Genomic DNA, 15984 nt, shown 5'->3' on the forward strand with positions numbered 1-15984 from the left:
GACCGCAGGTGGCAACGTACAGGGAAAAAATCAGTCAGTACCACACACGAGACTGAGGGAAGACTGCTTGTTAGACTGGACTAACAGCCTTCATAATGGTGATGCTAAAAGCTGTCACCAAAACGGCATTAAGACACTGTGGTTGAAATTACAAGCAACAACAAACAAAGTGAGTAATCCCAGCCTGCACAGTGCTGCAGACGGAGCTCTTGCTGCACGTGTGCTGAGCATCATGTTACAGACAGGCCTGCGCGCAGTATCTGTAAAAACAACTGAACACACAAAGAGAAAACAGTAATTAAACAATTACATAAATAACATAAAACATCTTGTATGTTTTATGCTAAAAAGCTAAAACAAGAAATAAAATAAGCTCCAGCCAGAGATATGCAGCCTGGGAGAAGAGCACAAGTCTGTCGACATATGTTGCTGGATCCTTGGGAAGGAACGACTCGAGCCCCTGGCTTCACCCGGGGCACAAGGCGTAGTGGGACGTAACAAGCAACAGGCTGTAGTGCACACAATACACATAATTAATAAAAGTGATTACTGCGATTAGTTTAAACATCATATACAATTTGTGTAAAAACACAATAAATGCAAAATGTATACAGATGAACAAGCTTCTCCGATCAGGTCAGTCTTGAAAGGAAAAATGGTGCCGAGATCTGTGAGTGCAGTCCTTTTGTGCCCTCGGGGGCAGGACGTGACTGCGTTTGCAGGCTTGGTGAACAGCTTTGGTATACAATATTCAGGATTCGGGTCTTTAGGAGGTAAGCACTCATTTAGTAATGGTTACATTTCGTACTGAAAGGAAACCCAAAATGAGCGCTATTGTACCAGTATCATAAATTGTAAAAATATAAATGTGACATATACATTAAGCCTTTCTTTAGATATGCTACACTATGTGACAACTGGACAGACAGCTTTATCCCAGGGGGCAGTTTAAAATACTGTATTGTTTTCTACTATTCTGGCTGGTTGGTAAAAAAAAAAGAGAAATACAGAGGAAGGGAGTGGGAAGGAAGGTCATCTGTACTGATCCTGTGAACTCTAGAAGATGCGACTGATAAGCTCCTTACTATAATCTAGAGCAGTGGTCCTCAAAGTAATTTTGGGACGGGCATAAATTGATCTTACTTGGCTGTTTGCAGGCATGCTGACTATTGCATAGGTTCTTATCTTATACAGTGCCTTCTCGCAGGTAGTAATTGTGCATGTGCGCTTATTCTTTAAATAATTTGCATAAAATACGAAATGCAAATATTTTTAAATAGCATGTTTACACAGATACACGTGAATAAACTAAAATAAAAAAAAAAAGTGTACAATGCATCTCGCTTTGTTTCAATTTGACAATTTTGTCAACACTACTCTATTTTAAAGATCGCTCTTATCCAGTACAATTATTCAGGGAAAGTGGATTCGTAACTAAATCTACCATGATGTTTCCCTTGTCTGGTGAAATAAAATAAAAAAATACAGAGATAGAAAATGTAATTCTAAATACTGAAATCTATTATTTTTCTCAATAACAGTCAGTGAAATTCAGTGCTTACTAACATATTAACACCCAGCCTCTGCTCACGAATGATTGGACAGCTGTCAGATCTTTCACTTTCCCTTTGGCTACTCACTCGACTTTCATGCAGAATACTGTGAACAGCCTCTGCTTGATTATGATTGGACAGCTGCATAAAACTTGGCAGATACTTGACACTCCTATTGGTTAAATTTACAGTCGGTACCTGCACCTGAAACAGACATAATTTATGTCCCACCCAGCTAAATTATGATTGGGCTATTGCAGAGACAATGCAGGTGTTCAATTGGCCCTTCAAACATGTTTAATTTGAAAAGGTACCTTTTATGAGATACTGAAGGAGATTTTGAGATTTTGTAAAACATATTCTCTTAGCAGGATACCAAACTCTAAAATGGTAACATAGAAATCTTTAAATACTATACTTTGTACCAACCTTACAACATCACCGATTTATATCAGCTGATGTATCTGGGCAAAGGTGGAAATGTTAGGTTGTGGTCAACATTTTAAAAACATTATAAACAACTATAATTCTGCACCAGCCAAGACCAATAAAAGAAAAGTTATGATGATATTATTACTCACCTGTAATATGGTTTAAGACCAGATAATGTATATGAGCGGCTAAAATAGGATGGATGGTAAGAAGGAAAGGTGATTGTTATGATTTTTGCCTCTGCAGGATCCCTTCTGAAAACAGTGTAGTTCATAATCTCTCCGTTGGATCGAGCAGGAGGGTCCCACATCACAAAGATATCACTTAGACTTGATGGTTGCAATTTTGGAGGTGATACACCAGATGGAGCAGATGGATTTGTCCTTGCTCTAGCTATGGGGCTAGTGATGCTTCCTTTAATATTGTTTGCAGTAACTGTGTAGGTATACTCAATGCCTGGCATTAAGGTAAAGTCATGATAACGGGTCTCCAAACCAACATATATGAGATCACCATCCCTCCTTAGTTCATAAGATTTGACCTCCCCATTGGGATAAGTTGGTTGTTCCCAAGTAACCTCTACCGACTCTGACCCAGTTACTTTTAGCCTTGGTGCTCTCATGTTTGTAGGTGGTGCTTCATGTGTTCTTGCTGATGCAGGTGGGCTTGAGGTACATCCTCCATTTGTACATACAATTAAGATAAACTGATACTCTGTGTACGGCTGTAAACTAGAAATCAGACTGAATAGTCCTTTACCAGTATAGCGTTGTTCACCATTCGTTAACAGTGTATATTTAGTTATTTCACCATTCTGAATCAGTGGTGCAGACCATGAAACATTTATTTCAGTTGCACTAATAGTGATAAGTTTTGGAAGGCCTACAGATGAAGGTGCTGTCTCAAGAGTTCTGATTGTGGCAGGCAAACTGGTGGTACACCCTCCCATAGTACAAGCAATAATTGCATAGCTATACATAGTGTAAGCCATCAGGTCCTCGTCTGTATAGTTAACTGTGGCGGTATCAAAGCTGAAGGGGAAGGTAATGTTGTCTCTCTGTAATCGATAGTACTGGAGAACCCCATTGATTTCTTCTGGAGGGGTCCAAGTGATGAACAAATTATGAGGATTATCTTCCAAATGATGAACTCTTGGAGCAGCAAGACCTTTTGGTTGAGCCTGCTTGGTCTCTACCATTATCCATGAACTATCTGTGTACCCTGCTGTATTCCAAGATCGGATTTTGAATTCATACTTTGTCCATGCTTTTAAGTCTGTCACATTATACAAAAATGTATCCTTTTCTGTACTGTATTCAGTGAACAAGATTTTCTCCTCCTGCATAAGTACTTCTGCATTGCCAAGTCGGCTTCCCTGATTATTCCTGACGATAATTTGGTATTCAGATATTTTCCCATTTGGGTGTGTGGGTTGTGCCCATGTCAGTTCAATGCTGGTGGTATTAACTGACTGGGCCACAGGGGCAGGCTGGGAAGAGGGAGGAGCTTCGTCAGTTCTGATCGGCTGGGAAGCTGATCTGGTACAACCAGCGCTAGTGCAGGCCTCCAGAACTAGAGTGTATACTGTATAGGGCTCAAGACGCCTGAAATGGAACTGACGAGACAGGCCACTGAATTCTAGATTGTCATCACTGAAGATATTGTATGTCTGTGAATGAAAATATGCAAAGTTAAAAAGTTTGTGGGTGTCATAACATATTGATTAAAAGCACAAAAAAGTAATTCAAATATTTAAAACATATTACTGCATTATTATCTAACAGAATAACCATACTAATGATGTATTTCACTTTAATCTGGAAATCAATTAAAACACATACATGAAATCCCAACTAATTTAAGCAGCAGACAGTTGAAAATGTGATGTTGCCTTGATTTACAACATTGGGAAATTGGCATTTCTTAAACAATTTATCATATCATTAGTTTTAAGGAAAGACATTGTCTTTTTTGTTTGCTCAAGCAAAGATTAAGAAAAGCTCAGAGTGCTCTTCCAATCAATACATGATTAATTCTTGTAACGTTATCATCATCATTTGTACTAAAAATCACATTATTGAACATACCTTGATTACTCCATTAGGTTCCAGGGGTTCAGACCATTTTAGCAGCAGTGCTCTACCATTTTCTCTCTTCTCTACAGTAAAGTTGTTGAGTCCACTGGGTGATGCCTCAAGGGTACGCACTGAGGTCCATGGGCTTGTGACTTGTCCGGCACTGTTAACAGCTACAACGTGGATGTTGTATGTTGTAAAGGGCTCTAGACCAAAAACGTGAGCTTGGTTGTTTGTTCCCTGAAAAAAAGGAAAACGACATATTTTAAATATTCAATGTTTGCATTGTTTGTCTTTGAGGTCTTCTCTTTTGGCTTTAAAGGTGCCAACTTAGGGTGCTTTTTGGTTTGATCTCCAATGATATCCCTCTCACCAAGTTTAATAAGGATCCAGGCTCATGTAAATGAGCAGCTATAGAACTTTAAACTTTGTCTCACCTGTAGTGGATGTTATGCATAACGACATACAACATTGCCTGTTACTCCCTCTTTAAGATTCGTAATGATCGGCTGCGCCTGACAAGCATATTGACCACTGTACAAAAGAGAAAGACACATCTGAAGGAGCAGTTATGTGTGCATTAACTCTTGTCTCACCAGCAGGGGTCAGAATCTCTAACAGCATCATGTCTCAAGACTAGTGCCATGTCGTAACCAAATGATAATCAAGTTGACCTGTACTTGTACAAAAGATGAAGATTCTGAATTTGAAGTCCAGAGGCTCTATGAACAATTTCTTGTGAAAAGGCATTCAAAATATTGGCTGAACAAGGCACTAAGAAGGGTACGTTTATAAGATAGATCTCAACTTCTTATTGCTACAAAGACCAATAAGGACAATTTATCCTGTGTTTTCTGTACAACATATACTTCACATATCTAAAAGCATTTTGAAAAAAAACACTGGCATGTCTTATCTACAGACAATACTGATAAAAAGATTTTTAATACCCTGCTGCTCTTTGCATATTCTAGGGGAATGAACTTGAGAGATACTTTGGTACATGCCGATACATATGCTAGTAAGAACAGATTTGGCACTTTGGGTGGGTCTACTGTTTTTTTCCCCTGCCGCAATTGTGCGGCTTGTGAAAATGCCAAAAAGACCAATCGACAGCTTCAGATACGTATCAACAAACACAAGAGTTCTATTCTAATCCCCAATAGCGAGATGCTTTATAGATGGGCAACACTCTGTTTCAAACTTAAACTTCTGTGCTATTGAGAATTTATTACAGTCAAAAACTGCTACAATGTGAATCTAAATGGATTTTTTTTTTTACTTTAAAACAATGCAACCTGCAGGGCTGAACGAAGGTGTTGGTTTGTCCTGTTTTCTTTGATAGTCTACAGTATTTGTAATTTGCATGGATTGAGGTGTGTGTGTGTGTGTGTGTATATATGTGCATATGTACATATGCATATATGCATATGTGTGTGTACATGTGTGTGCATACTAATTTGACACAGATATGTACCAGTATAATATGTTTGTTCTTTATTATCTGCCATTTATGTATCTTTGGACAAATATTCTGGTTGTTTATTGAATGCGCTTTTCTCCCCCCAACTTCGTTGTTGTTATCTTGTTTTTAGTTTTTTCTTTTTTGTTTTTTGCTCTTTGCTTTGTTTTTGATATTCAATCGTATGTGGTGTTTGTGTGTTGTGTCTAGTCGTGTAGGTCTGAACTGCAGTTCATTGGTGGTTGCTGGTTGTTTTTCCTTGGTGGGGGGCTGCTCGTGTGCAGTGTTTGCCGCCTCGATGTTGGGTGTTTGGGCACTGTGGCTCATTTGACTCTGAGGCATTGGTGATGGTCTGGAGGACTGAAACGGTTTGTCATTTAATAAAATATGTTTTTAACCTTAGAATTTTGACTGTTGGACTTGTTTCCTGTTGCGGAGGAGTGCAGAGAGTGAGTCCACTTGTTGCTACAGACCTTGATTACTTAAAACTGTTTTTGGTACAAGACAGGGCTTCTTAAAAAAATCTACTGCGAGTAGCATTTTTTGTTATTGTTATTCTGCTCTTTTCAATTGTTCTAGTTTCTTGTTCTCTGTTTCAAATTCAGTAAACCGTTTTTGTTTTACAAAATCTTAATCTACATTAGGTGCTTGTGTTTTCTTGCTGCACATTGTAGAACATTAATTATTAGAGTAAGTAATACCATATAGACAGTATGGTACAAGCAACTGTAACATAGTTAAATGGAATTTAACACCACAGGATATTAGTCTAACATTCTATCTTTACATTTCTATCATTAGCAGGACACGGTATACAGTATTTAAATGCCCACAATATCATTACAACACACATTCAACTTAATGTCAACTGATTAGCATAAAAATGGAAAGTTAAGATCAGCAAGCACATGTCAAAATATATGCACAATGAAGGGATTATTTTCTTTACAGTTGTAAAACTGCCACTACTGACAAGATTAATAATACAGAACTGGTTACCTACTTAACCAGTGCAAAAAAAATAAAATAAATAATAATAAAAAAAAAATAAATAAATAAAAACTAAAAAACATAAGCTTCAGCACAAACAGTAATCTTCCCCAAACAGATTATACATACAAATCAATTTAGTTGTTGGAAGCTCTGGGACTTTTAAAGGTATATTTATGCTGAGAGATATGGAAAGCATGTGGACTATAAAAAACAAAACATATGCACATTGTCAATAGCAACAGCTGTTTAATTACAGTTTATTTCAGCGTGGAGACTTCTGTCCTGCCCCTAGATGGCAATACTATCAAACACTTTGTTAAACATGGATACCTAATGATTAACAACCTGCATTCAGTCATCCAAGACACTCCAGGCAGCCATTAAAAAACAACTAACGGAATTGATTTTATTATAGATTTCTAAATAAATGTTTATGGCTTAGATCCCTGAAAGTGGAAGTGTTTAAGTTGTCATTAGCAGAATAGTTAATACTGTTAAATGAGAACCAATAGCTTACTGTAGATTGCAAAAAAGGAACAAAAAAATTCTTAAAAAAATAAAAATAAAATATTAACAAACCTCTAACTGTTATTCTTTTAAAGTGCAATCAATGTGCAAATACTATTGTCAGTGTTTGTAGTTTAAAATGTGAAAAATAAGAATACATTTTACATGCCGGTATGTCTCTTTAAAATGAGTTCCATTTACCATTACACTTACAATGATTTTAAGTAAATTCAAAGCAAAGTATACTATAATAAAATATATAAGAATGTGTACAGTACACTTTACATACTAAATTATCAAGGAGCATGGTGGCACTGATGACACTTTCAAATACTTCTGGTATGACATGTATATATCTGAAGAGTGATTGAATATTTAAGCATTTTGTCTGAGTGAAGGGCATGTAGCATGTAGTCCCACGAATAGGATAGGCATTAAAGGGTATGCACTGTTTAAATGTATACACTACATACATTGTCTAAATATATATATATATATATATATATATATATTTAAAACTGTATATCATTACAAAGAAACATCAAATATATAACTCTAGGGGAAATAAGCAATTAATTATCTGGCTCCAAGCAACGTATGACAAGGTTTGCAACGGACTAATTATTTAGATTTTAAAAGGTGCTGTTGTTGTACAATAAAGACAATCATTTTGCCTCAACAATTTTCCATCTAATTTTTCCCCCACAAACAACAACGAAATTATCTAGGGAAAATGTATGATTTTAATTAAGACTAACCATGTGTATTTGTAAACAAAATTATGTTGATTTAATCAGACGAACAAGACATTTGCCCCATAATAAATCTGACCATGCTGATTTTAATTAAGAGCCACATGTATTAAATATTTACAGTCAGATCATGTTAAGATTAAGCCTACTTGTGACTACTTTTGCAATTGGTTGTGCAATAAGTTGGATATTGTACTAATATAAAACACTAAGGGGTAGATGTACTAAAGTACTGCATCTGTCGCTATCATTGCAAACCACATGCAAACCAGTCGGAAGTGTAGCGTGAAATGTACTAAGCAAACGCAACGCTGTTAGCACCATTTTAATGAATGCTTTGCAGCCGCAGTTCTTATTTGCACTTTATCCTTAAATGAATACGTAATTCTGGGCGTTCCTGCAGAAATTTACAAAAACAGGGTGGAGATGAGAGTGCAAATGAGGGATCAAAAATATTTAGATGTACTAAATCTTCGGGCAACTGAGACACTTACAATTGCATCAGTTTGTTAAGAACTTTTGAAAGCATGTTTTAAACAGTCTGCAATTGTTGCTGGCATTTCTCAGTCTGCTTTTTCTCGCGTGTTGCCTGTTGTGCTCAATGTATTTTTGAGAGGAACACCCAAGTACCTAATTTTCACTAAAGTCAGGGTGTACTTACAAACCTTGAAAACACATTTCTATGACATTTCTGGTTTTTCCAGTGTGTTGGGAGCAATAGACTTCACACATGTGCCACTAACACCTCCAGCTCATTCTGAGCATCTGTATAGGTTCGTGATCTATTGTGTGTTAACTGTCTAGGCTACTAGACCAAGTTAAAAATAATAATTAAAATAAAATAAAAAAAAACCTAAAATCCCTTAGTTTCAATTTAAAATAATCTTTTATTCGTATTGTACAGCAATATGTACAGTGCAGCAGCAGCATGATTTATTTTGTGTTACCAGTAGGCTAAAGTAAAAAAAAAAAGTGTGCTAGGTTTTAATTAGATTTTACTACTGTACTGTATACTGTATAGGCTGACTGTACACATTTATATTTTTACATAATGTAATGTGTAGCGGACCCAAAACACATTAGTGTTACTTCAGCGCAATGATTTATATTTAAAATACATCAAGAACTGTAAATGTATGTGTGAGCGATTTTATTATTTTTAAACCCGACCTCCTTATGTCGGATCAGACAAACATGTCTGATTTAACGAGGGGTTACTATATGATTATGAAAAGCTTTTTGGGGGTGAAGGTTGGGGCCCCACTATAGAATCTGATGGGATTAAACTGCCTTTCATTTTTTATATAGCTATAACAGTATTAAAATAGGTAAAATGGAGAAAGAACAGAATGCACTGTACAGATGACATTTACATTTAGCAAAAACAATGTTATTTTGATTCTTGCACCCTTGCATGCATGGACGTTATCCTTCAGGCACCCTCTGCTGCAGCAAACCACAACTCAACTTCCACTATTTTATTTGAAAAAATGTCACACAACACTCGCTAGAGAGCATGCTAAGATGACGCAAACTATATTTAAATTAGTATATTGTGGCTCTCCTCATTTAACATATTTTTTCTTAGTACATACGACAAAATGTGCACTTTGCGAATTGTTGCAACAGAAATGCAAATTGCGGTATGTTTGCACTGCGACTGGCCCATCTTAGTGCATCTACCCCTAAATGCAGATTTTAATTAAATAGCAAGAAACCTAATTAGATTATATTACATGCGTAGTACTGATACTGCGGTATATATTAAAATACATATGCTAGCCAGCCAAACAAGAGTGATGATAAAACTTGTTTTCATAGTTAGCCATATTGTGTCACATGTACACAACCTTGCAAACAAGAAAAGAGTACTGAAAATGGTCTCTGAAATATGAGATATGACCACAATATGACAACCAGTGTAAGGCTGAAAATGTATGTATCTCAGATTGTTTATGAAATGAGATGTTGACTGGGCATGAGTGGATTTCCCCATACAAAGATGCTTAAAAACAAACTGTCAAGGAAATGCAGAGGAAATTAAGATGCTTAGTATTTTGTGTATTCCATCACTCAAACACCAAGCATAGAAGCATATATATATATATATATATATATATATATATATATATATATATATATATATATATATATATATATATATATAAACACACACACACTGAGATGCTGTCCCTAATATGACAGGGATTATACTGTACCTTCTACCTTTTCAGCAACTTGAGTAAAATAGTCGTCCAAGATTAGTGTTAATAGGGGTCTGTGAAATCAGCCATATAATTGGTGAAAGAAAAAAAAAAAGTCTAAAACTAGCATTACCACTGAAGAAACAGGAAATTCTAAATGCATCAGAAATACAACAGACCACTTAACCCTAAATCGCAAACAAGGTTTTCATTGTTTGGCCATTATAGTCATCTTATATGAGGCAAAATTAATCTGCTTCCCTTACAGTGTTATCTTCTATTTTGCAATATCAGTTGATTTTATTGTGATGATTCTTTCACCCTTGAGGGATAACTTTGTGTTCGCTAGAAATTTCAAAAATAGACATTAACTCCCTTTCATATTTCCTGTAAGACTTGGGGGGCACCCTTGAAATTTTCTAATTCTGGAGACAAAAATGCTCCAAAATGAACAGACATGTTTAACATGACATGTATTAACATGACAGTATTTTATTAGGTGATGCATAAATGCCATTTACCATTAAAAAAACAAAAAACATCACTCATCACTACTCAGACCAGGAAGATGGATTTAAGCTAATAGTAAAAAGAAAAAATCATAAAAAATACTACAAATCTCTCTCTCTCTCTCTCTCTCTCTCTCTCTCTCTCTCTCTCTCTCTCTCTCTCTCTCTCTCTCTCTCTCTCTCTCGCAAACCATGCCATTCCTGTATAAAAAACATTACATACCGGTATATCAATATTTCTATTTATTAAATGGTCACTTCATTTTTCTTATACTTGTATTTTTCATACTTCATATTACATTTCTTACCATTTAATTTGACATGTTTCTGCTTGAATCATAAAAATAATAATACAAAATACAGTCGCTTTTCAATAATAATATAATATCTAATTTTGAGATTCACAATTCACAAAAAATCTATTTTATTGCTGATTATTGCTGAAAATCTCTCTCTCATTTAATTTGACATGGTATTTGTTCGATATTCTTTTTCCTATTGCAGTTTCTGCTTGAATTATAAAAATGAAAAATAAAAAAATAAACAAGACTCATGCATTTTATATTTTGTGGTAAAAAAAAAAAAAAAAAACCTAAACGGGATGGAATGTTTTAAATATTTTTGAATTTGTGCAATACATTAAGCCCTCAACATCACCCATAGCATTTCTGAGGTTTGTTTAGAAGCTGTCCTGATTACAAAACAGGAATTTCCTTCTTAAGTAGTTAGTAAGTGTGGTAAATAGTAATCCAAGTAGGCAAACCCTTTAAGTTTCTTATGTTTTTTAAGTTAAAATGCGCAAATAAGTTTTCAGATTGTCAGGAGATGCTTTCTCATTATCATTGATTGGTACTGATAAACTGCATAGACAAGGCAGGAAATGTCATTTTACAATTAACACATTTTTAACAGGTTCCTTTCTGTTTAAAGTGATAATGTTAAAAAGGAAATTTGAAAATAAAACCATTTGGAGAAACTTAAAGGTATCAACCCCACCCCCAGCCCCTCTGACATTTGCCTCTTTTGCTGAAGGAAAAACGTATGTTTTTATCAATGTGTTGTTTTTCTTCTATTAAACTAATAGCAGTGATAAAGTAAAATAGCTTATATATCTATCACACTTATCAACAGACAGCATTGATTTTAAATATGAGTACTTCATTGTCTCTTTTTTCTTAAACTTTGCAGGATAAAATATATTACTTTTACAATACTGTAGTGATCTGTACTGTGTTATGTGTTGGGGTCACCAAATTAAAAAATAGATGTATCTTGCCTCAAAGGCAGCTTATTTAGATATTAAAAAAACAAACAAACAAACAAAAAAAAAACCTGAAAGATAAAATTAAATGGGGGTGTGATTCTTTTTTAAAATAGTTTTAAACTATTTGTATCATCCAGTACTCAACTATCAATGTATATACATTTTTGAAGAAATGAAATGAACACATGGAGACCTGAAACTTTTGTATTTAATTATTGCTAAAAACAGCAGTCTGCATGAAAATACAATACAGTCAGCACTCACATATCCGACCCCAAAATACTTTGACTTCAGTGACGGTTAAACGCATGTGACGCATATCTGATAATTTCATGTTGTCCCGTTCCAAGCCTTGTATCTTTGTTGTGTTCACTCAAAAATGGCCAATATCAAATACATATCTGAAAGGACTGTGTTTTAAAATAAGTAGGCTTCCATTTAGATGTACTGTATTTGTTTTGTTGGTACAGCACTATATTTTTTAACAGAAGTAGTATTTTAATTCAGAACAATATGATTTTGAAAATATCACTTGCCAAAACTAAAGAGACGACACATTAACTGTAATATACTACATACTTTTAAATCCGGTACGAATTGTAGCGGTATGTAAAATTTCCCATTAACGACTTAACAGCAAAATGAAATCTAAATGTAATCTATGCAGAGAACTGCATAAAATGGAAACAGCAATTGAATTTAGCAAAACCAAAAGATTAAACAACATTTGGACGACCTGTCTCCAGACATGTCCCATAGCCATAACGTGACGGTGTAAACAGACAGTATATGTCATTGACATTTTAAAGTAGGGGTCATTTGCATACCTCTCACAATTGGCTAGATACAATTTATCGGTAACAATCCAGGACAGTAAATCACACCTAAAACCATTACTGGCCAGTAAAATAACCAGGCAGCAGGTTTATAAATCACACTGTTAAATACTGTCCAGTATTTTTTTTTAATGGCCGGAAATGACTACATCTTTTATGAATATGGCCCTTGGTGTTTAAATAAATTCTACAGGCAGTACAGTTGTCCCACTAAGGACACTGATTGTAATGTACTGTAGCTATGCTGGATCAGGATCTGAATAAATATCAGAATCAGAGCTGGGGAACCTTCAAAGAAGCCCATTAAAGTAGTGTGGGTGTTTTTCTAAGGTGCATTCTACTCTTTAGGACAGAATTGTTTGGGCGTACCATCATTCACACTTTCCAAACGTCATATTTTTGTTAAGGAAAAGAGACACAGAAATAAGCACAATGTCCTTATATATATATATATATATATATATATATATATATATATATATATATATATATATATATATATATATATATATATATATATATATTTTTTTTTTTTTTTTTTTTCTGAATTTACATTAACTTCATAAAAAAAACTTGTTTCTAACTCACATTCTGTAAAACAGCAAATGGATATTATGCATATACTGTAGATCCTCAGTAGAGTGTTTCTTTTTAAATAGTTATTAATATATCAGCATGGTTTAGTCATATAGATAACTACTGTTGCCTGTCATTAAGGATTGCACTAACTTAGATTAAAGCCCCTCTTTCGTTTTTTAATTATTTACTTTTCTTCTGCAAGACATGGTACAATGGGTCTCATTATGTTCATGCAATCTTGAAAGTGTTCTTAATGATAAACTAACAGATTGTAAACAGGCTGCTGGCATTTGCTTTTTAAAATATTTTTTAAACAATGTCCTTCATGTAACAGTAGTTAAGCGTGGCAGAAGGACATCATTAGAGCCATGGTTAAACTGTAATTTACACCATTAGGAAGGCAGGAGCAATTTTTATTACCTAGCAATTTCGCTGCTGAAATATTTGGACCATATGGCTCAATTTGTGTAATAACCTTAATTTCTGCACCCTTCAGGTCTGTCTCCATCTCCTACGGAACAGAAGAATGTGGTTTTGCAGAAAGGCAAACTGTCTATATTCCAAGAGTTGAGATTAATAACGTGTCACGTCCTGTTTCGGTGAAGGAATTCGAACAGCAGCCAGATGGTATCTCTACAAATGACTGTCAGGGGTCTTGATCTAATCAATACGATGTATTAATACATCTCCCACTGCTGCTTCTCAAGGGGCCTCTGTGCAACATCTGGAAAGATCAGGAGGGGGAAAAACCGCCAGGCTGAAAGCTGATTCTTTTCAAAATCAAACTGAGCTCAATTAATTTTTCATGTACACTTGATAACGGTTTCATAATGAGATGTGTTTTTGCACGTCTTGACGGGTACTGGTTTGGCAATGCGGACCGCCTGCATTCTGTACCCTCATTCAGTCCATTTACAGCAACCAATCCATTAATCAAGTGGTCTGGCATGGTGCTGAAGTCTCAGCTCAGTGAGAGATCAATACCAGCCTTAAAAAAGGCACATGCTAGACACCAGCACTGAGGGATGGCTGGCCCTTACATCAGCTATCGTTTTACACAGACTTAAACTTCTTAACATAGCTATGAACCGTATAAAATAGAAAATCCTGGGAATACACTGATTAACTTTTATACACTTAAACCATTTTTAATATGTAACTCAGATTAAGTAAATTTGTCACAGTAAGTGAATAAATCCACATTCCCTCAGGAAAATGGGGCATTTTTTTTTTTAACTGAATTTTAACAAAATACTATTGCTGCTTCAATTGTGGAAGCACTTTTATCAGAAGAAAAAATACCATATTTTATTCTCACAAGTTATCAGAAACTTTTAATGTAATTTTATTGTAATGCTTCCATATTTAGGCGATACCATGTTTTCATTTATTTTGTATTCATAATGGTTTATCAAAATGTATACTCTTAGTTAACATACTATTGTTCAGAATATAAAAAAAAAAACATTACTTTACAAACTTCAAGTGCATTTCTGAATGCAAGGGAGGTAGTGTGATCAGGATACACTGCGATCCTTAAAATACTTTTTTTTTCTTCTGGCACATGCTCCCAAATAAATGATAAGCAATGTATAGCCCATTTGATTTATGACCCATTATATGTAATACTTTTTTAAAAAAAAGGTTGGCAATATGTTTAAAAATATAATGTTGCAATACTGAAACACAAGACACAGCAAAGGTAACATAATGCATTTCTTGTACTCTTTGCGTCGTGTTCTGTAACACTTTCAGTTTCTAATTCCATCAAACCAGACCAGGTAATAAGCACTGAAGTTGTCACAAAATTAAACATTACATTTGTATAAAAGAACTGTTGCTTATTTATTTTAAATCAGTTTTGTGTTGTTGTTGCTGTTAAATTGTACCCAGTTGAACTTTACATGTACTGCTTATTATATATTTCACTAAATGGCCTGTGGATAGCATCCAAAACATGTTACAGCTATCATACCAGCAACTGGGCAGTACTGTAATTAATAAAAGTCATCTTGGACACTCTTTTTTAGCACCTCCTTTCTTATGTTCTAATTTACAGTTGCCTCAATCTTCACTTGGCTGTCCTTTATATTTCTTGACCTCTAGAAGTCTCTGTGGTTTTGAATGTATGATGGAATCAGGTAGGATGCTGTTAGTCATTTGATAATTAATTTCCTAAGGTTTCGACAGGGGTTTTATCAGAGTTAGACTAGCCTAGAAAAAAGTGACAGAACTGTTTTAATATTTGTATACTCATTATCCAATATTTAACAGTCTACTTGCAACCATCTTGTTTTAATATATAGAACATAAAAAAAAAAAAATGCAAAAACCGATGTCAAATAAAAAGATCAGAAAATTAACACAGTATACTTAAATATATGTAAAAATGTGTGCTTGTATATTTAGTGAACAGCATTTTTATTTGCAAATCCATGAAGTACCTAGTTGTATATGTGAACAATAACAGCATTTAAATACTACACTGTTTAAATAAACATTTCAGTCCTACCCCATTGCAATTACTGTGGTCTTAGTCTATCACACCATCATACCACAAAGAAAGCACTTATCTATTAACAATGTGTACTGATAGGATAGCCTGCTATCAATACATGTGTTAAAATAAAATTATCATAAAGTATTTACATTGCAGTACTAAGAAAACAACACTATGAAAAGGGACAGGGCTAACATTTATAATGCACTTAAATAAAGAAAAAAAAAGGACTGCTTTAGCGATAAGCACTCTTGTTTTCTCAAGTCAGTTGTCTGGAGACAGTATCCAGCACCTGTTACTGTGGTTGGCTTAAACCAA

General features: G+C 34.8%; 1 protein-coding gene across 1 annotated transcript in view; it reads right to left on the minus strand.

Moving 5' to 3' along the window:
* Positions 1 to 15984, minus strand: part of ush2a (Usher syndrome 2A (autosomal recessive, mild)) — a 378004-nt gene that overhangs the window by 24166 nt on the left and 337854 nt on the right. Inside the window, exons 63-64 of the mRNA XM_041252711.1 lie at positions 4073 to 4300; positions 2135 to 3654 (exon numbers count right to left, since the gene is read on the minus strand). Coding sequence (XP_041108645.1) covers positions 2135 to 3654; positions 4073 to 4300 — 1748 coding nt within the window. The remainder of the gene's footprint in view (positions 1 to 2134; positions 3655 to 4072; positions 4301 to 15984) is intronic.

This window comes from Polyodon spathula, chromosome 6 (assembly GCF_017654505.1).
Source record: "Polyodon spathula isolate WHYD16114869_AA chromosome 6, ASM1765450v1, whole genome shotgun sequence".
Lineage (NCBI taxonomy): Eukaryota > Metazoa > Chordata > Actinopteri > Acipenseriformes > Polyodontidae > Polyodon > Polyodon spathula.